Source organism: Fistularia commersonii, chromosome 3, assembly GCF_037954325.1.
Source record: "Fistularia commersonii isolate RoL2024-O1a breed Wild chromosome 3, RoL_Fcom_v1.0, whole genome shotgun sequence".
In the NCBI taxonomy this organism is placed as follows: Eukaryota; Metazoa; Chordata; class Actinopteri; order Syngnathiformes; family Fistulariidae; genus Fistularia; species Fistularia commersonii.
The window spans coordinates 23682371-23708118 of record NC_141286.1 but is presented as its reverse complement, the minus strand read 5'-3'; the positions used below and the strand labels follow the sequence as shown (position 1 = coordinate 23708118).

The 25748-nt window shown below is 50.3% G+C and overlaps 2 protein-coding genes across 7 annotated transcripts in view; one reads left to right on the top strand and one right to left on the bottom strand.

The window, feature by feature from the left end:
* Positions 1-957: 957 nt before the first annotated feature.
* On the bottom strand, positions 958-18482 carry scml2 (Scm polycomb group protein like 2). 2 transcript variants are annotated; one of them, XM_086144295.1, is made up of 14 exons: positions 18084-18482; positions 14932-14997; positions 14774-14842; positions 14276-14346; positions 13941-14175; positions 13255-13343; positions 12768-13011; positions 5326-5648; positions 5081-5210; positions 4796-5002; positions 3994-4167; positions 3622-3858; positions 2780-2934; positions 958-1962 (listed from the first exon to the last, which is right to left on the bottom strand). In XM_086144295.1, exons 2-14 carry the CDS (start codon positions 14951-14953, stop codon positions 1837-1839), a joined length of 2082 nt encoding a protein of 693 aa, XP_086000421.1. In that variant the 5' UTR covers positions 14954-14997; positions 18084-18482; the 3' UTR covers positions 958-1836. The 2 variants fall into 2 exon arrangements, with proteins under 2 accessions (XP_086000421.1, XP_086000422.1); XM_086144296.1 differs by having other exon boundaries at positions 2780-2931; positions 18084-18481.
* A 1854-nt stretch (positions 18483-20336) lies between these two features.
* The window catches only part of cdkl5 (cyclin dependent kinase like 5), a 34867-nt gene continuing 29455 nt past the window's right edge, over positions 20337-25748 (top strand). For 4 of the 5 annotated variants that reach the window (XM_086144287.1, XM_086144288.1, XM_086144286.1 and 1 more), the window contains exons 1-3: positions 20588-20677; positions 22329-22679; positions 24371-24405. In XM_086144287.1, coding sequence (XP_086000413.1) covers positions 22643-22679; positions 24371-24405 — 72 coding nt within the window. In that variant the 5' untranslated portion in view covers positions 20588-20677; positions 22329-22642. Of the gene's footprint in view, positions 20481-20587; positions 20678-22328; positions 22680-24370; positions 24406-25748 lie in introns of those variants that run through there. The other variant, XM_086144284.1, reaches the window with a different exon arrangement.

The following is a 25748-nucleotide window of genomic DNA, read 5'->3' as shown; positions in this document are numbered from 1 at the left end:
GATGGCGCTGTGTTGGTCTAAATCAGGGTTTTGTTTTTTTTCCAACAGACATGTGTGTATTCCACCCCTAAAACAAGGGATCCACACACCTTCTCTGTTGGGAGAGAGGACTCACGGTGGAAATCTGAAAAAAAAACAAACCAACCAGAGACATCTTTGAAAGATCCTTTCAGCTGATGTGCTGGTTTGAGCGGGAATGTTTTTTGATAAATAATAAGTGCGACTTGGTTTGGACGTCTGAACAGGACGTGCGCCGCACAAAAAAAAAAAAATCCTCCCGTCGTGAAATGCGTTGTCATTATGACCCCCTCGGACCAAACACACACCCTAATAGATGCTTCACGGTGGGAAATAATCATGAGCTGCCGCCGGGGTCAAGAGCGGCAGGCCTGTTTTGTCCCGTATTCTGCTCTGCGAGGGAAGCAAAGGCCCCGGCGGGTCGACACTTACAGACATCAGGGGGCCGACGGCGAAGCCGAAGAGGTGGACCAAGATTCTTCTCCGGCGGGAAAACGCTGGGAAGGAAAAGAACTAGTAGCTACCAGCGTGTCCTCAAACACTAAAGTGATGAAAAGAAGACGTTTTAATTCTGTGAATGCATATCAAACATATATAACAAACATTTTTAACTTACAGTAAAAAGTTGCATTTATATATATATATATATATTTATACACACATACGCACACGCGGTAATGCTGCACAGAAAGATGACAAGGCATAGAAAACACACACAGTTTATCGTGCAGTCCCTCAACGACGCGGTAGTAAGACACCGATAGGCTAATGTCGTAACACAACTCGGAAAAGACACGACCAGAACCTGAGATTCACGTTAAAGCAACACGGTTCAAGTATCGACTTGTCACCACGATGACGGGGCGGCGGCGTGAGATGCGGCTACATGATTTGGTTTGAGGGGAGACACCAGAGAAGAATCACTCACACACCACGTCGTCCTGTAGGTAGTTATTTCAGAAAGGATTTCAGGCAGGAAAACAAAGAGGACACACTGACAGGAGGTAACAGGCGGTCGCGCTCTCTGGTTTTCTTACAATACAAAATCATTTCAGCTGAATCCGGAGCTCGAGCAGAGTTCAGACAGGGAGAAGACAACCTCGCCTTTACTTCGACCCCTACAGCATTCCAGTCATGATGTGTGTATGTCTCAAATATGTGTGTGTGAGATTGAAGTGTAATGCAGTTCTATCTGTTGACCATTTTTGCAGTGAAGCTAATACACCTCGACCTCCCTCCCGAAAACGAAACATATAAAACATCTAAAACACGTCATGCCGACTTTGACGCTTTAAAACTGGGATTTCTTTGAGCCGAACAGCAAAACCGAAGCGTGTGTGAGGACAGGAGAGATCCAGCTGAGGGAGCAAGGTGTGTGTGTGTGTGTGTGTCATCGCCGCCACCACGGGCATGGCGTGTTACATTCACTGGAGAGTTTGTAACCCAATGCTGGCAGACGCAGTCAAGTCAAGAGAAGTTTATTGCGTTGGTAGGAAAGGGTCGGTGATGCCTTCGCTGCTCGGACCTGGAGCCGCTCTCCAGATGGATGCGGGGGGTGGAGACACGTGATCATTAATTCCTAGCAGAATCAGCCTGTAAAACCTGTGGGAATATGTGTGTGTGTGTGTGTGATTGAGAGACCGGGAACACTGCAGGTAGTCAGAGCCCAACCCCTCCAAATTCAGTCAGTTGGTGTTGCGGCTGTTTACACTGGTCTATAGAGCAGCGTGCTACGTTTGTGTGTGTGTGTGTATGTATGTGTGTGTGTGTGTGTGTGCATGAGCAACTCCCCCCCCCGCCCGCAGTCCCGCTCGTCTTCTACTGTTTGGCCTGTTTCAACTTCTCGATGTGATGGCAGAGTTTGAGCGCCGGACCGAGCTTCAGTCCCATGTACTTCATTATGACGTCGCTGCGCAGCAGCATCAGGGCCCTGCCGTCGATCTCCTGCACAGAGAAGGAAGCGGCAGGTGTCAAGACGGTGGATTACAGAGAGGAAAAATATCACACTTTTGATCCCGAACTTCTGAGCTGAAGGCCTGGAAGCTTTAAGCTACCAATACATAAGACTTTGAAAAGATGTGGAAAAGACCTGTGGAAAAAGGATCACAGCTGAAAACTAGTTTTTGACTTTTTTCCTCGTCTCAGACAGATTTTACAAAAACTGAATCTCACAGGGTCACTTTTGACAAAACTAGAACTGGATTCTTAGAGCCTCCGCTATTTCATCCCACTGCTTTTCCTTCTCCGCTCGGCGAGTCGACACGGTCCAAGCCGGGCTGTTCCGCTCACAGCTCCACCATCCGATCGGGACGTCCATCCCGTACATCCATACCGCCGACAAATCCCATCTCTGCCGCCAAAACCTCTGGTGATAGTTTGTTTTCCAGGCTTTTGGTTTTGTTAGAGCTCACGGTTGTCGATGTTTACGTCACCGCAACGACTGAATGATTAACGACGATATCAAACCCTTTTCATTTTGTCGAAACCCCAAGACTTGGAGAGACTGATCGGATACCTTGTACTCAACGGCAGAGATGCCGGGAGCGCCGCCACTCCAGTAAAACTCCTAAAATGTCCTTCTGACTTTCAGTTTTTAGTCTGTGAACGTGAAAATCGTGAGGCGGGAGCCCAGCATTACTTCACCAGATTATCCGCATTTAACCGATACAATTTTAATCGGTTGGGTTTTAAAGTTTCATAGATCTGAGGAGGCACAACGGCGACCGCTGGTGGTTCTCTGGATCCCGGCGGGAGCGCTTACGTGTTTCCTGAACAGCTCGACGTGCGGACCCAGCGTGTGGGGATCGGCCTCCTGGACGAACCGAATGACGTCGTCGACAGACCAGGAGGAGACGTCGCTTCCGGAGGCTTCTTTCTCCGCCGTGGTGTGATCCGGGCCCGTGGTGGAGCTCGCTGCTGTGGAGAAAGGGGACATCGGGAGGGGAAAGCCAAAAACCCGTGAGAGAGAGCTTCTGGAATATCATTTGAGATTAACATAATCTGCGGACTACAACGTGGATGAAATCTGAAGTTTAACAGCCCCGGTCCATGAAAGGCAACTAGACGCTGGAGCCGTAAGCTGAAACGGAGGGGGTCGGGAGGCAGGGGAAGATGTCTCTCGACCGTGTCGGGTTGCTGTCGATGCGGTGTGTTTCGCCGTCTTTGCCGGCGGGTCACGAGCGCGTCTTCTCTGCTGAGATAATCCAGCCCTCGCACAAAAACGTCAGGACGCTGATCAAAAGCCGCCGCGGCTACGCGGGCGCTCGTCAAAGCTCCGAGGGAACCCTAAATCCCGGGGATTAGTCCGATCACGGGCCTACAGGTAGAGGGATTAAACCTGAAGAGTGCAACTGGCTGGTTGCAATCCGGAATGATTATTTGGAAATAAACTTGAGTTTCCAAGTGCGGCAGGGTGGCGCAGCGGGTAAAACCTCCTCCTCGGAGCGGGCGGTAGAGATAATGAATGAATAAACATCAGTTAGCTTGGTGTGGCTAACTGTGCTAGCTTACAGGAGTATGATGTCAGAATAGGGGACAATCGTTTCTCGGAAACGATTATGGAGGACCCATCTGAGGGGTGTGTTGGTGTGTGTGTGATCCTACCCTCCACTCGTCTGTGGGCGAGCGCCGGGCTGATCTCAGCGGGGTTGGAGCTGACTCTTCGCAGCGTCGGCGGCGGCGGCGGCTGCTGCTGCTGTGGAGGCTGCGTGGCTGCGTGATAATACGACCGCTCCTTCTTTGTGGCTCGGAAGTCCGGCGCGGTGTGAGGGGCGCGGGCGGCGGCCGGGTCCTTGGCAGCGTCGTCTGTAGACAGGCCGTTCTCGGCGTGGGACACCGGCTCTATTTAACAGAATGCACTACTGATTCAGGGGGAATGATATTAGTGTGCTATAAATGTTATCATTTTGAAAATCATCACTAAAATGTTTTGTTGGCGATGCAGGATCGGGCTGGCAAGTGACCGACGTCGCCCACCTGACTTGGTCCGCTCGTAGAAGCGGGTGTTTTTGCTGAAGGGGCTGAAGGGCTGCGAGCTGAACACACTGGTGCTCTCCAGGTGTTGACACATGTTCTCCAGAAAGCGTAGCACCGACGAGGCGCTGGAGGCAGACGGGAGCTTCACGTAGCGGATGCCGTGCTCTGACCGCACTGGGAGGGGGATGGGGGGGCACAATGTTAAATATGTTTTCTCTGTCTCTCTCACACACACACACACACACACACACGTTCGCAGGAGCAGATGGTTTCGGGTTTTCTCCCTCCCTTTATGGGCACAAATCCACATTTCTCCCCTCTCAGCGCCACACCCTCCCACCCAAGCCAAGCCAGCGCAGATCTGCAAATTAACCCCCGCCCCGCCCCCTCTCCCCGGCCCCAGCCACAGGCCTTCCCCTTCCCAAACCCCCTTCACCCCCTCCTCCCCCAGGGAGACCCAATCCCAGCATCCCAAACCAGGTTAGATGCACATGTCACGTCTAATTACCGACACACTCTTCACATCAGCTGCTGCCACATGCACTATCCTTTATTCATCCTGTCCCTTTCCCGACCCCCCCCATACACACACACACACACACACACACACACACACACACACACACACACACACACACACAGTCTGGTCAAGTGGCATTCGTTCCTCGCATGCGTGCTTGAATCTAATTCCCGCGGCAGCCGACTGATTGCTCGCCGTTACGAATACATTTGAATACACTCAGGAGAGAGCCGGGCCCAATGTGGCGTCCACCGTTAGCCGGTGAAGATACACGACGCTCACCTCTGATGACCTCCCCGCCGGTGTGGGACTGGCTCTGCAGGAACGACAGCAGCACCGAGGGCTGGAAGGTGCAGTCCACGCAGGCCTGCACCGCCTGCTGCAGCACGGCGTTGACCGGCGCCGGCCCAAAGTGGTCCGGCAGCTGCTGCACTAGCTTGCGGTCCAGGTGGGGGCCGTAATCGCCGTGCTTGTTCACGTACACGCACACTGGAGCGACGGGGGAAAAGACGGCGTTAAGTTAGGAATCCGTGACGCCCGGTTGAGGCTCATTGTTCTCCCATTTACCTGTGCAGACCACGTTTGAGCTGTTGCTATGGTTGCTGTCCACCGAGACATGGCCAGAGCTCAGCCGGCTCTCCGCAGACGGAGCAGTAACCGACGGCATCCCCAAGGTTTGCATCACCGGAGACTTAATCTGCAGAAACAAAGAGGCCCCGCCCCCTCATTAACCCCTCGCCGCCCGGATGGATTGTTCAGCTAATTGTTGATTTTAAACGTACTTTCACCTCAGGATTCTCCGGACGACTCACCTTGCTCCCGGGCTTGGGCCCTCTCCTCCTGTGCGGTCTGGGGGCCAGCTGGGGTCCCGTGCCGGTTCTGGAGGGGCTCTGCGACGCGCCATTCACCGCCGCCGCTGCCGCCGCCGCCTCGGCCGCCGCTTTCAGCAGGGCGATAGTCTGGGACTTGGGGCGGCGACCCCGGACGCCCTTGCGCACGGGGAGCGGCGGCAGGGGGTTGGGCAGTCGGTACGAGGTCTGCATGGAGGAGGAGGAGGAGTTGGAAGTGGAGCGCCGTGTGGCGAGGGAGGTGGAAGAGGAGGACACGGGGGCGAGGAGCGCGCCGGGGAGGGTGACTGAGGGGACAACAGAGGAGAAAACACACAAAATTGTCAACACGGTCGGTCCGTACTAGAATCCGCAGCAAATAGTGGAGGCTGCACACAAAGATCGGTTTTTAGTCCAGGAGTAGAGAATCTTAAACGATCCAGGATGGAAACAAGCGGAGGAGATTCGGGGAGAAGCAGAGACACAGGACGAAGCAGACAGGGACTGTTTTCACACAGAGGAGTTTATATCTACTGACAGCGTCCTCTGAGATTGACAGCTTCTTTGTATTCAGCCTCTCAGACCCCAGACCCCCCCGGGGACCGGCCGGCTACACAATCACTCACAGCCTTCTGGCTTCAGGCAACGACAGCAACAGCAACAACCACGGGAGGGCGGAGGGAAAGTTCCGCGGCGTCACTCCAGCGTCGCTGAAAGCTGATTAAATCCGACCCCATCGTCTAATCCAGACACAGGCCTCGGACAGCAGACCGTGGACCTGAAGGATCCCTGACAGCTCCTTCCTGGAGGTCAGGAGGGTGGAGCTCGCTTTTTTTTCCTGGCGAGCTCATTCTAGCTTACGGGGAGGGGGACACTAACTTTTAGCCAAACTCCGATCAGGATGCCGTGGAGAAGCGAGGGGGGTTTAGAAAGATAAATAATTCAGAGCGGCTCAGCAGCTCCTTCCCCCTCCCGCCTCATTAGCCCCGGTGTGACTCTGCGTGATATGATTGCATTTTCATGGAGGCGGAGGCTCGTGAAGGAGTGTGTGTGTGTGTGTGTGGAGGGGGGGGGGGGGGGTTAGAAGGGAGCAATAACTACCTCTTCTTTCAATGCAAGCGCATTGTTTGGCGAGTGCAGGGGGTCTGCGGAGTGAAGGGGGGGAGGCTCTCGAGGGGGCCCGAGTTTTAAGGAGAGCCTCCTTGAGAGGTGATACAGGGGAGACTATGAAGGGCTTAGTAAGGGGCAAACTAAAAAGCTGCCTAATTGGCAAATGAGTGAAAATGGGTGTCGGCTCGAGCGGTGTTTTGTTTCAGAGGGGCGAGGTCGAGAGCGGTCACACACACACAAACAAACACACGCACACACAGCAGGGAGAGGCAGTGTTAGCCTCCCCGGGGTCTGCGGGCGTACCTGATGGAAATCCAGGGGGTGGTCTTCCTACACATTATATTATCTATTTATTTTTTAATTCATGAATTTTAATTAACAGAAAAAGGTTTGAAAAGGAGCACCACCAACCCTCGATTAGCCCCTCAACGCTAAATATGTATGAGCTACCAACAGTCTGTCATGTTAGCTTTAGCACAGCTAGCAGAGCGCCGCCGGTCAACACTCGATCCCGGGTCGGGGTTCAAGTACAAAAACAGTCCGTGTCAGACAAATCCTCCAATCCAGAGGTTAGATGGAACGCCGTGGGCTAAACAACACCCTCTTCTCCTGGTAGAAGATCAGGGCCCACAGGAGGCGCAGCGGTTTGATTCGGTTGGTGAGAATCCGGAGATGTTGCCCAGGGAGGCAAAACAAATCCAGCGGCTGCACGGGGAAGGAGGGGAATCAGACAGGTCACGATGAAGACGCAAACTGTTGCGCTCAGACTGATGGGGAAATAAAGATAATTAAATGTGATCAATTTGAACTGATCCATTACAAAGCGACTGGTAATCCGGTTGCATCTACGGCTTCCACTTTTCATTCGAGGCCTGTTTCCTTCCCTCTCTTGCGACTATCGGGTGACATCATGAACCGCTGGATCTCACGTTACGCCGTGCCCGCAGGTGAAGCACAACAAAAACATTCCCCGCTGCCTGCATGGCCTCGCCAGTGCTTTGCAATGATCAATAGATGTGCTGCTATTCCCTCTCCACATTACCAAGATGGTGTTTCATAATCTGCACACACACACACACACACACACACACGGAGGAAAAATAAAACTTGCAGTGACTTTATGACAATGGATGATCTGAGTTATCTCGAGGTAATAATCAAACAGGAAATCGTGAATGCAGCACAGAACAGAGAAAGGGGAGGAGCCACACACAGACATATGGCACTGATCATGGCTATAATTCCAACTCGACCCATTGACCTGTGTAACACAGCCGGAGGAAACGTGTGTGTGTGTGTGTGTGTGTGTGTGTGTGTGTGTGTGTGTGTGCGCACGTAAAAAAAATGGGGTCGCTGAGAACTGCGTCCGATGTCTGAGCGTCCAGGGGAGGAGCTTTCATTTAATTACAAAACCCCCTCCAGACATACACACAAGCATACCGAGCACTCTCAATGCAAACAGTCACTTCAAGAACACTCTCTCTCTCTCTCGACACACACACACACACACACACACACACACACACTGGTTGTTCTTTGGAGTCCATCTCAAGTGCAGCAGCAAAAACTCAATGTAAAGTGCTGATTCAGTCTCTTGGCTGCATGTGGGTGCCAGGAGGGGGAAGTTCACGCACTAAAGAGGCACAAATCTCACACACACGCAAACGCACACACACGCACGCACACACACACACACACACACACACACACACACACACACACACACACACACACACACAGGTTAGATTCCAGACTCAGGAGGGCTCCGATTCTTTGAGAAGAGCTTTTAAATCCAGATGAAACCAGCAAACACGGGTTTGACTGTTTTGCCGCCTTTCCACCAATCAAACGCCAAGATTTCGGGGAGCGGCAACTTCTGAGGCGTCGTGACTCCACTTCCTGCGGCGGGAATCACGCGGCCAATGCTCCGCTGCGCTTTTTCCGGTACGCAGAGCCGCTGTCACTGCGAGGCGTCAGCTTCAAACATCCGTCAAGACACAATGAAACACAGGTGACCCGGGAAGGGGTGTGAGTGTGTGGGCGGCCGGACCCCGAACCTCGACCTGACCCGCCCGTGGAAAAAAGAAAAGGAGACTCAGTAAAATCAAAACTCACCGGGAAGAGTCGGCGGTAGCACTTGTAGCGACGATTTCTCTTGACAATAAACAGCGAGGTCAGTGCGGTGCAGGGGCTTCCCCTCTCTGGGACTAAACTAACTGATCGCTTTTCTTTTTCTTTCTTTCTCAAACTTTCTCTCCGTTGCGCTCTCCTCCCCGGCGCCTCCTTCCTCCCTTCTTCTTCTTCTTCTTTTCCCCTCCGTCGTTCCTCTCAACCCTCCGTGCGCGTCTCGCTCAGCTGCCCACAACAAAGCCCCGCCACGCTGCTCCTCGGAGCCACACTGCAAGCCCCCCCACCGCACCCTCGCCCCGCTTTGAATGGGCAGGAGGAGGAGGGGGGGGGCCTTCGCATTTGCATAGGGGGATGGGGAGGGGCTGAGGAGTGAGCGAGGGGGTGTGGCGGGCGAGCGGAGGGGAGCGAGGAGGGGGGTTATTCATGCTATCTGTAGGCCCCTATCGACAGGCTACATCAGTCACCTGCTTTCCTGCAAGGCTCTGGGGGAGGGGAGATGTTGGGAGGGTTGGATGTGGGGCTCCTGAGAGTGGGATCATTGGGTGGGTGTGTGTGTGTGTGGGGGGGGGGGGGGTTCATGAGTTGGGAGGAGGGTAAAAGGTTAAACTGGACTGAAACGGGTAGGGGGGGGGCAGACTTCAGGAGTTGCACACATGGAAGCTTTCCCTCAACACACACACACACATGCGCGTTCCTGACCCAGGAGGAGGTTCCCCCCCTGCGGTGTAACCCTAGCCGAGTCAGACGTTTCCAGATGAAAGGTGGGTCGGTCCCGTGTCAGGACCCCCTTCTTCCCCCGCCGCCGCCGCCGCCGCAGAGCAGCCCGGGGCGCCGCGGCCGCAGGTAGCCCGGGGGGACATCCGACGATTAAACCTGAAACCTGAGGAACCTGATCCCTTCAACAACGGCCTTCATTTAATGATTCTAAGGTGAATGAATAACAAATACAAGTTTCTGTATGGATTGAAGATGTGTAGGTTTTTTTTTTTGTTTTGTTTGACACAAAAAAGAAATTCGTGATATTCTGGAGCCATTTATATTCATCGGTGCGTTCCAATATTTTCTTTGGCGAATCCCATTTAGGATTCTCCTATTTCATTAATACGAGAGCGCTAACAAGTCTAATAGACCCGTTTGAAACTGAAACTATTCCCAGGGGTCTTAAACTATTTTATCAGCTTGTGGTAAAAACCACAATAAACTCTTTGATTAAATATATTGATCGCCGGGTCACTGGTTCTGTACAAAGACCGCCAATGTCGTCAAAACGTATCCGGGGAGAGGGAACGTGAAGTTTGGGAGAAAATAAAAACGGATTTGGTTTGCCGGCGTTGTGGCGTCGAGAACGGACGGACGTGACGAGCCGCCATTAAAAATGTGTAATAAAGTGGTAATTACACACAGCCTTCCGCTCCCTCTCTTCCGGGGGCCGCTAACAAGGAGCTCATTAATTCTCCGCCTGGCCACGGCTCATTCACTCATCTACATGTGACGCCACGGCCGTGTGGCGATTTACACCACCCTGCCTTTGGGCCCCCCCGTGCAAGCAAACACACACACACACACGTATGGAGGAAAATCTGTGTGAAGTCTCGTCGCGGGCTTCGACGTGGGGAGCTCTCAGCGAGGTACGCATGTCAGCAGCGGGATCAGAGGGAGATGCCTGGACGTCACATCACGACAGCGCCGTTCATCCTGAGGGGATTAACGTAATCTGACTGGGGGGCCAGGAGGGGGGGGTAAACACACACACACACACACACACACACACACACACACACATATCTGGAATAGAGACATTTCCATCTTTCTGCACGGAGGCATTAAAATGAGAACCGAGACGCGGTGGTGGAGGAACCCGAACAGACATTTCCCTCCTGGAAACCTTGCACTTCCTGGACAAATGTATGAAAGGATGGGGGGGGAACAATCCATCTGAGGATGACGGGTTCGACTCCTCTGGAAACGGACAGCCAGCCACGGAGCGTGGAGTCCCTCCCCGACATACGTTCAAATTACAAGGCAAGACACTGCTAAGAGGAATTACCATGTAATTACACATTACTAATTATATGCAAATGATAATGAATGTAAATTACACCAATGATAATCATTAAATCAAGCAAAGCTGTGTTTCCTGTCTGAGCGCGTCGTCTCTGAATACATTTTTAAATATACGGGACGACCGTTTCTTTAATGAACGCTTAGATTACAAACGACTCCTAATCTAAACATTCTCGGGGGGCGAGGGGGTTCCGCTCTATTTCACAGTTGTAATGGTTGGGCGGCGCTGGCCACTCCACCTTTGTCTGGCCCGCCATTGAGATGTAAATCTCCCTTCACCTGCCTCGGCACGCGCTCCTGCCGTCTGGGGATAAAGAACCGCTTTCGCCGCGCTCAGACGAGGAGGCGGGCAAAATGGCCGACACGCGAATGCTCAGAAAATATGTGACAACCGCCATGTTGAATGTAAACACCCGTATGCGTGCGCGCATGTGTGTGTGTGTGTGTCTGACCGAGAATGTGTTTGACGACTTTGACGACTCCTGGGTCACTTTAGCGCGTAAACATGTCCTTTATTGATCTATGTGTTATGACACGTTTATACACGTTTCCTTGCGCGGCGAGGCCCGAACATCAAGATTGGATCCACAGATCCGTTTTGTAGAGGGACAACTCTCGTACGTCCACAGACGAACGCCAGAGAGGCTCTCTGTGGATTCGCGGTGACCCTCCCTCCCCTGTGAAGGCGCCGCGGGCCGCGCTGACAAACACGGCTCCTGACGAAGAGCAGAGGCACCGGCGAGCCGTGCGGATCCGCGCATGCGCTCGCTACTACGGCGGGTGACTCGTCCCGACCAATCACCGCTCTCCGCTTCTAATGCGACTCTAAGTTTTGGAGTTCTGGGATGTCTCCTTAGCAACAGGTCGGCCCGTGGGAACTTTTCCCTGCTGCTTCCACGCTGCCAACGAAGACAGGACCATGCGGAGCTTCGAGGAAGACGCCGTCCTCTGTTTGTTTTTCTGACCTGACCTCTTGACGCCATCACGGAGGCATCTGCTTCCTGTCCGCTCTTTAACCCCTCTGTGGGTCAACGAATGATGGTCCTGTCACACACACACACACACACACGCGCACACATACACACTGCATAGTTATCAGTCTAGCTACAACGTAGCCTACAGCAAACTTTCCCTGATCGAACAGGGAATTGATGATTCTGATTACGGGAAAGGAGCGGGGTCATTAATTCACAAAGGTGAAGTCATCCTGGGCTTGAATTGTAAGTGTGTGCATGTGTGTGTGTGTGTGTGTGTGTGTCAAGAAGTTGAGAGAACATGGGATGATATGTGTGTCTCACTCTTGCAGTAAATTTGTCTGCAAACGTTTCCAAGGGGTCACACGGCGAGGACGCCACGTGAGAGCTAACCTGAAAACATCTGTGTGTGTGTGTGTGTGTGTGTGTGTGTGTGTGTGTGTGTGTGTGTGTAAAAAAAAAAAAAAAAAAAAAGAGCAGTTGGGGATTCTGCATTTGCTGCTCCTCAAGATTCTTTGTCATGTTCAAGCTCAGGCTTTCACCATCCCTCTTAAAACTATCAGGGGGGGTCAAAGCTGCGGGTGGATAAATAAAAAATACCAAAAAAAAACAAAAAAAAACAAACAAACATGGTAAACCAATCAGATCTCTCAGTGAGTCTCAAGACACCGTTTCAGGTCTTATGGGATGTCAGAGTCAACGTTGCCGACCCCTCACAGCTGCAGTGGCAGCAGATCTGAACCCTTTGGACTCTTGTAGACGGCACAGCACTGGAGAGCGATGGCGCCCTCTAGTGGCGAAAGGAGGGCAGCGCACCAGGGCCAGTCTGGAGAAAACAGCCGAAGCAAAATGCTTTTCTAGAACATCTCACACTCCAGCAGAGAAATGCCGTCTGGCCCCGGCAGGACCCAGCCAGACCCTCTGTAGCAGGGCGGGGGTCTTGGTTGGCCCCTCAGTGCGATACACTGAGGCTCATATATGTAGACAGGCACGTCTGTTTCAGATGTTTTCAAACATCACATCCCACGTGTGCTTTACGACGCTTTTGCTGGATGTAAAACCCCCACCCACTAGAGGGCGCTGCAGAGATCCATTTCAGACAACGGGAAAAGACGCAAAAAGAGGCGAGTATGAGAAGATGGAACTCACAGAAGTTCCCCGGAGGCTGGAGGCTGTGTTTGGTCAGCGCACACCACCCGACCGGGAAGATGTCCCGCGAATCGAAGGGGCACCAGTAGTCGAAGGCGCCTCGCCAGCCGTCAAACATGACGAAGATCTCCAGACCTCTGACCTCTCCCACAGTGGCGGGGCAGATCAGATACGGGTTTTTCCTGTCCACCGCCTCCAGCTTCATGCCGGGCTGGAAGTAGTTTTTAGGTGGGCTTGGCGGCTCCTGGACACACACACATAAACACAACGAAAGTAAAAATACATTTTCTCAGCTCTTGAGTCTTCAATTGTCACTTGATCAACGCATTATGCTAAATATATTCCCAGATGAAAAAAAACTTCCTTGGGAGTATTTTTAATGCGAACTTCTGTATTTCTATGTTCATTAGACACAAACATCACTTTGTCTAAGTCTGAAACGTCTCCCCGTGGCCGGGAAACGCCTTTCCCAGCGTGTCACCGTTACCTTCTTAAAAGCAGAGCTGGGCGCCATCTCGGCTCCGCTCAGCGTCCGCAGGAGGAACATGGGCCAGGAGGAGGCGTTCATCCTGAAACCTGCGCACACGGTCAAAGCATCACCCTCCGCCGCGAGTTTCAACTCTTACACGGAAACCCATTTTTTTCAGACTGATATTAACAGGATTAAGAAACTATGAAAACATATTCTTTTAGCATCCTAAAGTTTAAAAGAGCTGAGTGTGACACCTGGTGGTGACTTAGAGTACTGCTTCTGACTCTCGCCCCCGCAGACGACACAATTATAAGAGGGGTAACATAATTATAACATTAAATTCATAAGTACCTGCAAATTACAATATGGGGAGAAAAATGAAAAGAAATCAAGCCAAGGCGACCGTAATGCACGAGAACTTGTGTGAGTGTTCGTGAGGCTGACGGGGTCCGATGGGATCCGAAACAAAACGGCGAGCCGCGTCTGAGGACTCGGAGCTGAAACTCCCTCTGATGTAAGTTGTTTTGACTCGAATCCTTTGGACATCGATCCTCAGAGCGGACAGCGGCCGTGTCATTTTAATGGCTAACGGCTTGTTTGATGGTTGTACAGATAATGTACAGCTCATTTTTATCCTTCCCTCCCCATTTCTGTATTTTGAAATAAGAGAAGGCGGTTGCGTCTGCGGTCCTCGGTCTCACCCAGCGGGGGTTGCAGCATGTCCCCCTTCCTCTCGCAGGTCCCGATGGGCTGGATGTCGGACGAGTCCACCAGCCTCCAGAAGTCGTTGGTGTTGTCGCTGCCGTCCAGGCGCAGGCGGAGCCGGGCGCCCATCATGCCCATCACCGTGGCGATGCACACCGAGTTGGAGTTGCGCGGGTCCCGGGCCTCCAGCTTCATACCCGCCTTAAAGTCATTCGACGGCGGGACCCTGGACTGCGGGGAGGGGACACAAATAAAACATATAAATGTGTATTATGGGCTGGAATGTTGACGGACTCATATGGGATTAAGTAAACTCTCAACACTGAGCTACCTGTCTGAAGCAGGTTGGGGAGGCGGCGATGGACGAGGTCTCCCGCAGATAGTCCTCCCAGCTGAACGGGTCTGGCGACACAAACACACACCGATGTCAACAACGTGCTGTGGGAGAAAGCGCCAAAAGAGTTGGGAAACAGAGAAGTTAAAAGCATGACCGCCCTCACTAAATATTGCGTCATTCCAAGCTGCATACGTTGATGTTCTTTGGTTGTGAATATGTGTGTGTCTCCTTAGGTGATGCCAGGCGGGCCCGGTTCAGACGGACGAGGAGAAATGAGTTCTCCCAGAGTCACAGACAAAAGCCTAAGTTCTGGCTCATGGAGGAGTCGGTGATTACAAAGCCCGACTTTCTAATGTGAGATCAGACTCCTCGGATGTTAACGACAACGAGGATCAAGAGGACGCGGCCGCCGATCCGCCGACTCGGAAACATTCACAGCTAATGAAAGGACGGGAGATGAAGATGAGGGAGCGGCGGATCAGGCTGGCCGACCGTTAGCTTTGTCGAGGGCCGAGCCGGCGGTGATGCTGCCCTGTCTCTCCTTCTTCTCCTCCTTCTGATCTGAAATCAAAACGCCATCGAGACACTCATCAGCATGAGAAAGCCGCCGGTGCGTGCGGGGCTTTGATTAGCGCCCAACGCGGGCCTACCTTTGTGGGGCGTGCGGCCCATGGCGACCGGCGCTAAGCGTGCTGCAAGTCGGGACTGGCTGCTACCTGCGAGAACGACAGGGGAGACCAGAAAGAACGACGTTAGAAAAGTCAACAAACAAAGGAGCCAAGCGGCAACATAATATCACAGGGATTCATCCACTTAATCATCCATCCATCCATCTTCTGCTGCTCTCAAGGTCCCGGCGCTGCCGAAGCCGATCCCAGCTGTCACTGGACGAGAGGCAGGGTTCACCTTGGATCTGACATGCAACCGTTCACCCTCTCATTCATAGGTCGTACAGAAACGTACAACAATAACACTACGTGCAGCTATTCACCCTCTCATCCACGTCCACACATTCGCCCAATAGCACTTGTCATTATGAATAGTTCTTAAACGACCCACTGTAGACATGATAAAGCAGGTGCTATATAACGGCTTAAAGTTTATTGACAATATCTTTGTTATTACTAGTGAATCACCGCTGTGCCGAGACCCCTTTGATTGACATTGTGGTGACGGAGCATCACTTGAGTCGTTCACCTGCAAAGCAGATTCGTCTCCGACGCCTTAAAAGTCAAGCTGAACCCACCAGCTCTTTGGATTAAATCTCACGTTGTCGAAGTCCGACTCTGGTGCCGGTGGTAGGGGTCTTCTCGTACAGGATCGCAAACTTGTAGGTCAAAAGGGGAATTATATTACCGTCGTTCAGGGGGTGTCCGGGGTGTGGATTATCACAATATTGGATTGGATCCCGATAAAAAAGTCAAGCTGAACCCACCAGCTCTTTAGATTAAATCTCACGTTGTCGAAGTCCGACCCGGGTGCCGGTTTTGGGGGTCTTCTCATACAGGATCGCAAACTCGTAGGTCAAAAGGGGGATTATATCACCGTCGTTCGGGGGTGTCCGGATTATCACAATATTGGATCGGATCCCGGTGAAACGAACGAAAAAAAAGAAGAAGTCCAGAGTTTGAAAGAAGTGAGAAGATGCCTCCTGGCCCGTCGGCTGTGGCCGCTCCCTGTGAGGACCCTCTGTCTTCACACTAAAACCCCATTGAGTGAGGAGGGGGCCATAAAGATTCCAGGCCGCCATAAAAAGCCATTAAGACGTGTGGATGTGGGACGTCTGCCGGCTGACATGAAAAGGATTCCAGCCCCGCCGCTCGCCGGGCCCGCGGCCTGCCTCGCCGACGCTCGGCCCGCTTTCTCTGCATGCGGGGGAGGAAGGGAGGGGGGGCAGACAGAAACGCTCAACAGACCAGGAAGCACTTAATTTTTACAGCCCCCCCACCACCACCACCACCACCACCACCTCCCAGACCGCCACTGATCAGGGATTAGCAACGTTCACCAGAACTGACAGGAGGAAGATCTGAGACCTGGTTTCTGTGAAGGGGACGGAGGGTCGTAACTCTCTTTTTTCTTAAGAGGAAAATGCGTGTTATAAAATATCACTCTCGCTTACAATCGCTTATATTTGAAGCCATCTGAACGTAAGCGCTGAATCCACATTGGTTCCACCGTTTTGGTTATTTAACATTGTGATAAGCGTGCAATTTTGCCTTTATTACATAAAATGTAATTACAACCCTGAACCCAATTATATTTGTTATAGCGGAACATGATTCCCTGGGATGATATATGTCGCTGACATCAATGCAGCTAATGCTTTCTACAATCCCTCAGATTAAGTGGATTATCACCTTGGCAATCGGACTGAGCGGAGGAAAGCGGCGGGATTAAGAATCTTAAACTAGTGTTTTGTTTTGATTTTTTTCTGATTTCCACAACATCGATGTGTTACTGCTTTTAATTCTTAAATCAAGAATCCTGCTGATTTTCCGTATTCTCGCCTTTCACTGCAAGAAGCGACAAAGCGGGAGAATTGGGAGAAATTACAACCGAGCCTTTCGGCGATGCTTTGAAAACTCGTGAGATTAAACCAATTCTACCTGGAAAAAAAAACAAAAAAGAATCCAATTCAAGTTGCAGAGCAACTCCCTCCAGGGAAAATGACTGCGACTACTACTTCTGGTATGACTGCTACTACTCGTAGAGGGTAGACCGTCAGCCTTCATAGCAATAATTAGAATTACCCTAATTTTCTGTTTCTATTTCTTCTACATTTACTTTTTTAAGGAAGCTTTGATTTTTCCTTGACTGATATCCAACTTCATCCTGTTTATACTTTCTAAATATGAAAAAGGAAGAACCAATTGCGCAAAGAAGCATTTTCTTAACAAAGATGAATCTTTTTTTTTTTTGTGGGTATCAATAATTAATCGACAGGATGACAGACCTATCAATACTTTGCCAATGAGGGGACCTAAAGTGCCTTAACAGGTCCCTAAAAGGGGTGTGGGGTGGAGGTCAAAGGGGACGGCTGTCTTTTATTTTTTTTTCCAAATGGACAACAAACCTTCTTCCACAGCGACACACACACACACACACACACACACACACACACACACACACACACACACACACACACCTAAATCCCCCTCCTCATCCTCACATGGAGGGGGGGGTTGCTGCAGGGCGTCACCCGTGGGGTGACATATACATGCACACACACACACACACACCAAGTTTACAAATACTGGACTTTCGGACCCACATGTCTGGGCTGCAACTAGCAGCTAAGCGTGGAAGAAAAAACACTTAAGTGTGTGTGTGTGTGCTGGGAGCAGACAGAACGTCAGCGCTAGATGTAAATAAACGTTAAGGGGAAGGAGTGTGAGTGTGTGAGTGTGTGTGTGTGTGACGCATTTTCGCCGCGGTTCCCATTTGGGTGGGCGGAACGTCGGCGTGTTTTTTTTTTTTTTTTTCTTAAGACACCAGCGCAGATTGCGGGAGCACCGGGACGACGGTAATACCGCGAGAACACAACAACAACAACAACAACAACATCAACGACGACAATAACAACAACTGCGGGGGAGGGAGGGGAACGCGGACGCGGACACGCGTGGGGACAAACAAACACCGGGGTGGAGGTGAAGGAGGAGGCAGGGGAGGGGGTGCCTCCCGCACCGCTCCGCGCCGCAGCGCGGAAACGCAACACAAAAGAGAAGAGGAAGGGGAGGCCGCCAGACGCCAGCCGCCTCGGGTGCGGGGAGGAAGGAGACGGGAGCCGTGTACCCACCGTGCACGACGCGGCGTTTCCACGGGAGATCCCACACTTTCTATCGGAAGCGAGCCGCCATGTTCGCTGCAGCTCCGCGCATGTCCACCGCGCACTAATTCATCTTTTTTTTGGTAACTCCCACCCCCTTTGGAGGTAATAATAATGATAATAATAATAATAATAACTGTAAAAATAAAAATGAACTAGTGATAGAGCGCAGAGACAGCGTGGACTGGCGTCCTCGTACACTCGTGGTTTCCGTCCACGTGATGAAAACGGAGGCGCGGGAAGGAAAACAAAAACAGACGGGTGGAAGGGGCAGCTTCCTGTTTGGTGGTGGTGGGGGGTGGTTCACCTGCGTGGTCACACACACACACACACACACACACACACACACACACACACACACACACACACACACACCGTCTAGCTCATTAGGCGAGATAATTGATCTGTGTGTAGGGGGGCAGCAATACTGAAAAAAAATCAATCATTTTTGAATTTTTATCTTATTTAAATTACCAACTGGCTGTATTTAGGTTAATAAATACAATTAAATTAAAATACTGAATTCATATAACACATGATTAATTGTTCCAAAGTGGATGTTTATTGGAAAATATAAACATATGGATACACACACACACTTTAATGTGTCAATTACTTTGACACATTTAAGATATATTAATTATGTATTAAGGTGTTAGTTACTTTTACATGATCGGCACGTATACATTATATATAAAATGTGTCCATTACTTTTTGCTTTGCAGTGTCTTTTTATCCATATAAATATGTTTGGATACATTGATATATCAAAATCAGTCAGTTACTTTGATATGCTTTGCTTTGCTGATTTTCCTGTGTCTTTTTATTAAATATGAATAAACATATCAGTTATTTTGTTATGTTTTGCTTTGCTGATTTTCCTGTGTGTCTTTTCCTAAAATTATTTGGTCAGACTCAAATTGAAAACTAAACCTTTTCTCTCTAGAAAAGTGGGATTTATAGAGAAAGTGCATGATTTATTTAAAAACAAAAGCTGCAGAAGAACATTGTTAAGGGAAAGTCAGTAACGACTGATGGGTTATAAACTAAATCAGTACTTCCTCTTTGCACGTGAAGTCAATTCAGGAGTACGGAAATAAACAACAAATTAGTTTAATCTTAATCTGTCCTGCACAAATTATCTTATACTTTATTTTGAACCAGTCAGTATGAATTCTGAAAATAAATGCATAAAAATAGTGCTCAGCAGAATCCGTAAACAGAGGTGTCATTAAAATACTTTACAAGGTCTGGGGAAATAAAACACTCCGAGCTTTTTGCGAGACATAATAAATAATAAATGAATGAATGAAGAGATAAATTATCCTCTTTTACAACCCACATCCAGTGGATGTAAAGCAGAAATACTTCATTAAGGGGTTCGGCAGCTATCAGCTAATCAAATGCCCCTTTTAATGCCGCCTTAAGCAATTTAATGCCCTATTTAATGCAGATATATTTATTTATAATAATGCCAATTATTTACATATGTCATAGATTCCACCCAGTAGCAGATATGCACATATGACCCTCCAAGTGACCATGAAAATTAAGAGTCACACCCATTTAACTTTATGCATGATTATTAGTCTTTTTTTTTTTCTCCAACTCTGGTAACTTAGTGCACTGTCAGAAAATCAGCCTGAGCTACGTGAAGGGATCCACTTGTCAATCATCGCAGATCGTCACGCTATGAAAAATCAAAATTATGAAATGTTTATATAGTCTAATCTGAATAAATTGCCAAGAACAATGCCCCCCCCCCCCCATCAAGTGTACTTAAATTTTTCATGCCTCTAGACATTGATTTTAATGCTACTTAAGGCTTTAATTTTTGCAAAATCTATTTATAAATCTACTTCATGTTTTTGATGACCTGCGGTCGATGATCCTGGAGGAAACTGAGGGAATGTCCTGCTGCAGCTGAGGAGTCTGGGAGGATGAACACAGGACGTGCAGCAGGAAGTAGGTTGGGGGGTAAAAACAAATGAAATAAAAGGTAAATAAAGGGGATTCATAAATTAAGCCCATGAGGTCACGCTGCTTTCGTGAAGCAGGTGCGTGTGTGCGCGCGTGTGTGTGTGTGTGTGTGCAGCGTTTTCTACTAAAACCTCCACATGGACGATGACTTTATTGATAAGTCGACCCATCCGGGTCCTCCTGACATCCGTGCGCGGACGTCCGGCGCTCCTGATTGGCCGCGCTCAGCGTCGCTCACGGCGATGACGCGCACGCTGGTGTGAGCAGCTGATGCCGCGGCTCGGAGCGCGGAGCCGTGCGCGGTTCATGCATGGATCCCCCGCACCCAACCCGCATCCCCCCGCACCCCTATCTGCGGATTCGGCTTCATCTCCATCCGGAGGCTGAGTGAGTAGGATTTTTTTTTCCCGTCGCATCACGACACAAGGGCCCGGCTCCTTCCACCCCCCAACCCCCCACGCACACGCACACGCACACACCTCCTCCTCCTCCTCCGTCGCTCCACATGATGTTGCCTCGTCTTCCCACGTCGTCATCTTCGCGGGCATCATGAAGCTCCGCGATCCGGCCGCGTCGCAGCGCAGGTAACACGGCCGGAGCTCCGGGGCGGGGGGTGGGGGAGTTGCCCGCGGTCCGTCACTGGAAGACTGGAGGGGGGGTGGGGGGTGGGAGAGGAAAAAAAAATAACAGAATTAACGACGGTGCCGTACTGCGCCGTCATGCATGGCGTGTAGGCTGGGGAGGAGGGTCGGGGATGAGGGGGACGGGGACGCGCGGACGGACGGCGGCGGGAAGCGGTCGGATCTCCGCGACGCAGCGACGCAGTTGACGGTGCAGAGAGGCAGAGGGAGCGGGGAGGAAAGAAGAGCAGCATCACCGTTGTCCTCCTCCTGCCTCCTCTCACGTTGACGTGCACGCGTATGACAATTAAATCATCACTCTCAAAGTCACTTCCTTCTTCTTATTATTACTGGTGACATCTCGCCTAACGCGAGATCCCAATCAGAGTTGGGATCTCCCCCATCAGCACCACCACCTCCTCCCACTGATCTCCAACTGTCGTCTGATGGCTGCTGGGAGAAACAGATGTATGGATGCATATTGAAAGCACCCTGGCTGACGTGCTCCAGCAGCACCAGCACAGGGCAGGTGGAGGTTCTCTTTTGAAGGACAGGCCGCCTTGGATGCAGCTTCCACCGGCGGCGGCTCGCTTTCCTTCAGTGAGTGTCGCCGGACGGCCTCGACATCCACCTGACCGCTTTTCCTGGAAAGTCTTAGCTGCGTGGAGCGCACACTGCATAGGATAACGCCCACACATACACACACACGTACGCGCGCATGAGCAAAATCAACACTGAAATGGTGTTTGTGCTGCAGCTGAAGTTGGATCCAGGCTTTAGGTGGCTCCGGTCCAAAAGCGTTCGCGTTGCAAAAGAGATGTTTGGTCGTAAAGAAGTTGGTGACGGGTGACAGCAGCGGCTCGGGGACGTGGCTGCTAAAATGTTGACCGCGAGGGGAAGATTTTACACAACCGCACGACACTGCAGGTCGCGCACAAAAGCTCAGAGTCGGTATGCTAGCAGGACGGGCGAACTCAAAGGCCGAACCTCGGCGTGTTTGTCGGCGTCCCCGAGTCCGTCGGGGTCGTGGTGCTGATGCTCCGGGAGTTTGTGGGCAAACGTCGCTCGGGTTACAGCGAGGTGTCGCGGAGATGCGATTTGCGCGTCCGAATATTTCGACAGCGGTTCGCACGCCTTCTTTTCGATCCTCGGGTTGAATGTAAAGGGAAAGTCTGTGAGTCACTCCCCTCATTAGAGTCTATCCTCAGGGGATCACGCACGGCAGCTCAGACTTTTAATCCTGCTGATATTTTTAGGCGCGCCTTGGCCGATGACAAACTGGCAGGGATCTCCAGAGCCTCTACAGTGCGAAGAGGAAAAAAAAAAACTTTGAAAAGTTAGCAATGCAAAGTGGACGGTCTTCATCATCGTCATCCTCGGCTCGAGGGGAAAGGGGGGGCGGAACGAGTGTGTCACACTCAAGTCATCCATGATTTAAATGTCCTCAAGGAAACGCTGCGTCTCTGTACATTTACGTGCCCCATTTAGCCACCATCTGCGCCAGGAACTCCACCAGCCTCCCACCCCTCGTGCAAGGAGTCGTGGGTAGTACGACCCTATAACGTTTATTTTTATCTTTTTTTTTTTTCTCTCTTGGCTTTTTTTTTTCCCCCAGATGTGACCGTTTGGAGGTTGGGATGAGAGCGCTAGACGGTCAAGCGTGAGAAGCGGAAGGAGGAAAAAAAAAAATTTAGCTCAACCGGAATCCGCTCGAGTCGGAGAGGTTCGTAAAAGAAAAAGACGAGAAAAAAAAAAGCTGCCTTGGAGGAAGAGAGCGGTAGCGAGGGAGGAGTGAAGATGGGGTTTGGTCAGGCGGCCGCCACGCTTCTCCCGGACTCCGTCCACCGCTGGTCCAACCAGGAATCTCGCCGCTGAAACCCGAGCGGCTCTTTTCACCAGCTGGAGGGGCCCTCCGCCATCTGTGATGTGATGAATAAGTTTGAGGTCCTTGGCATTGTGGGTGAAGGTGGGTGTTCTCGCACAGCCGACCGTTCTCGCAGCTACCTCCGCTACCACTCTTAAGACCTGCGTTGGGATGCATGACCAAAATACGGCGTGCATGAATTTATCATACGAGCGATGAATAATGAAGCACCGCCGTGTGCTTTTTATTTAAGACATCTATTATTGAAGACTTTGCCACTTTTCAAAAGTGTTTCTGAAAATGTTACGTGCCTGAAACGGGGTATTTCTCTGAGTACGCCAACGGGACTTGAGTTGGGATTATTTTTTTTCTTTTAATATAAAAACTTGGAGGATGCTGTGTGAAAGCTTGAAAAAAAAATCACATTTCTTTGAAGCAACGTGCTAATTTTCACATCCGCTAATAGCTGGCTTCCCGATGCTGACGTCAGCTGACCAGCAATCAAAACTGATTTAGGATGACTGTACTTTTTGATGCTAATCAGCCAAATACAAAATGTACGCGAAATGTCATCTGCTTTAAAATTATAAGATAACCTGAATTCTGACATAACAGAGAGAATCACCCAGGTTCTCGAACTTAATCTCAGCTTCACTGATTTGTGCCCGGGGCTTAAACAGAACCCGACCCCGGCAATCTAAACCTGATCTCACCCATTGAGGATCCGATGGCAGGTCCTCCAAAAGGGTGCTCTGCTTGCTGGGGAATTAACCCCAGATAAAACATTTGGCGGGAAATGTAAATATTACATCACAGATGTCAGGAAAACCCTGGACGTTGTCGTCGTAGTGCCCAAAGCACGCTGTTTATTCACATTAAAAGTCATGCGTGGGCGATTTGAAAGACGGGTTGGCGTGTTAGAAAAGATTCACTCATGGGAGAGTAAAGGCGACTTAAGTTATCGGGTTGTTTGAAGGGGTCGACGGATCCCTCTGGAAATGGTGGAAGTCCAAAGTTTGCATTAGTTACAGAGGCGCATTCATAGATTTAACTACTTACAAAGTAAATTTAGAGTATTTTTAAAATGGACAAAGATGCACTCGCTCTCCAGTCCCTGTGAACGCCAAATATATGAAGGTTAAGCCCATGCCTAATACTGTGAGAGACAGGCCTTTAATGCACGTGTTTGCTTCTGAGAGATACGCCGAGGAATAATAGGGCGGCCAGCAATTTCCTCCCCGGATCCCAGACAGCGGCGATGGCTTGTTGCACAATGAATTAAACGAGAAGCAAAAAATTTCAAGCGCCCTTGCAAATATCCATCCAGGTCCCGTCGCGTCAGACCAGGCTAGTGTGTCTTTTATTCATTTGTCGCTGATTTAAAGGATGCCGGTCTAACGCGTGTCCCGGTGCTCTGCTCTAATGCGAGATGACAGAGTATCCGAGTGTTTGCTGGACTGTTGGTAATTCGCTCTTAACTGTCATCGACATCGCCGCTAGTCATCGTCCGGGAGTCAAAATGCTGGAGTCAACCCTCCGTGTCGGCCGCTGAAATCTAAGGCGGTGATTCTATCAAAAAGTCAGTTAAACTGCAAAGAAAACCTGCAGTCATGAAACAAACATGTTTGCCTCATCTCTGCCCTTCCCCGCCCCCAACTTGCTCTTCTTCCAGATACGTGCGCGGGTTTCCAAAGGCCATAATGTAATTAAGGTGGCGAAACTTTAAAAGCGCATTCCGCCCGGCCTTTCTATTGATGTTTTCTGTGTCTCTCTCTGTGTGTCTGTCTGTGAAGGGGCATATGGAGTGGTGCTTAAGTGCAGGCATAAGGTAAGACGGTCTTTCTCATTTTGCTGTTAAGTCTGACATTTTAAGTATAAAATAAGGTAATTTGTTGCTCGTCCTCCATGTGTGCCTGTGTTTGTTGGTGTTGACACACTGATGGGATTTTCTCATTCCCTCCCTGCATGGCTGAAAAACTGCCAATGGTGCGGTAAATGGTTACCAAGAAAACCGAATCATTCTACCGTACTTTCCGCACTATAAGGCGCACCGGGTTATGAGGCGCATTGAATAGAAACTACTGTAGTGGCTGGGGTTGCGTTATGTATCAACTAAGCTGCGCTAAAGGGAATGTCAACAAAACAGTCAGATAATTCAGTTAGTCAAACTTTGTTAATAGAATACAAACCAACATTCTGACAACTCCATTCACTCCCAAAACAGGTTAGTGCATTCACAATAGGGTACCGTGCATACCGATAGCTCTCACCGAGATTTGCGCCGCCTTTGTTGAAAACAATGTATTTCCGATTCCATTTGTCACAGTTCAAAGCTTTTCATAAAGCGAAAGCACCAAGAAAGACCGCCTTTAAAGTCATTGATGTTCATGATGCTAGCTAGCGCTGTTGCATTCATTACAATAGTGACTGTAGAGACGCTTCTACTTGCTGCTCTCTGTTCAACAACCAACTGTTCAAGTTTGTCCTCTAACTGTGTCCATCGCGCTCAATTTCCTCAGAAACTCTGTTTAGTCTTCTTTACTTCTGTACCGTTGATTCATATATGTTGAATTCTCTTGCTGTTGCTCTATTCCCGTGTTCTACTGCATGACTGATCGCCTTGAGTTTTGACTCTGCGTCGTAAGCGTGACTCTTGAAAGGACCCATTTTGCGGTCTTTACACACACACACACACACACACACACACACACACACACACACACACACACACACACACACACACACACACCGATGGAAATGAAAATGCACGCTTCGCGCAGTCCTATATCCCAGCATACACCACGCGCTACTTCTATGGGAGAAAATGGAGTTGGTGGCTGCTTCCCGTAGTTGCGAGACCTGTTGCGGCTCAATATTGATCCATATGTAAGGCGCACCGGATTTTAAGGCGCACTGTTGGTTTTTGAGGAGACTAAAGGCTTTCAGGAACGCCTTATAGTGCAGAAATTACAGTACTTGGTTGGCATGTGCAAACAAGTAAAGTTTATTAAAAGTATTGATTGACAGCTTGATCGACTGACCTGCCCTCCATTACTGGCTTCATATCGGAGTGTGTATTTCAAACATTATTTTCCACTCACGCACTTAACCTTATTGGGTGTGTATGTATGAAACACTGATTGTGTAGAGCGTCCTTCTAGCATCTTCCTG

Bases quoted from the DNA above. Each gene is read 5' to 3' on its own strand.
- scml2 (XM_086144295.1), bottom strand. From the start codon at position 14,953: ATGGGCCGCACGCCCCACAAAG. The intron at 5,649-12,767 runs GTGAGTTCCATC...TTGTCCCCTCAG, and splicing joins CCAGCCTCCGGGGAACTTCT to TCACCCTCCCCGGCGCGCTC. The intron at 4,168-4,795 runs GTGAGCGTCGTG...TCCCCCTCCCAG, and splicing joins CGGCGGGGAGGTCATCAGAG to TGCGGTCAGAGCACGGCATC.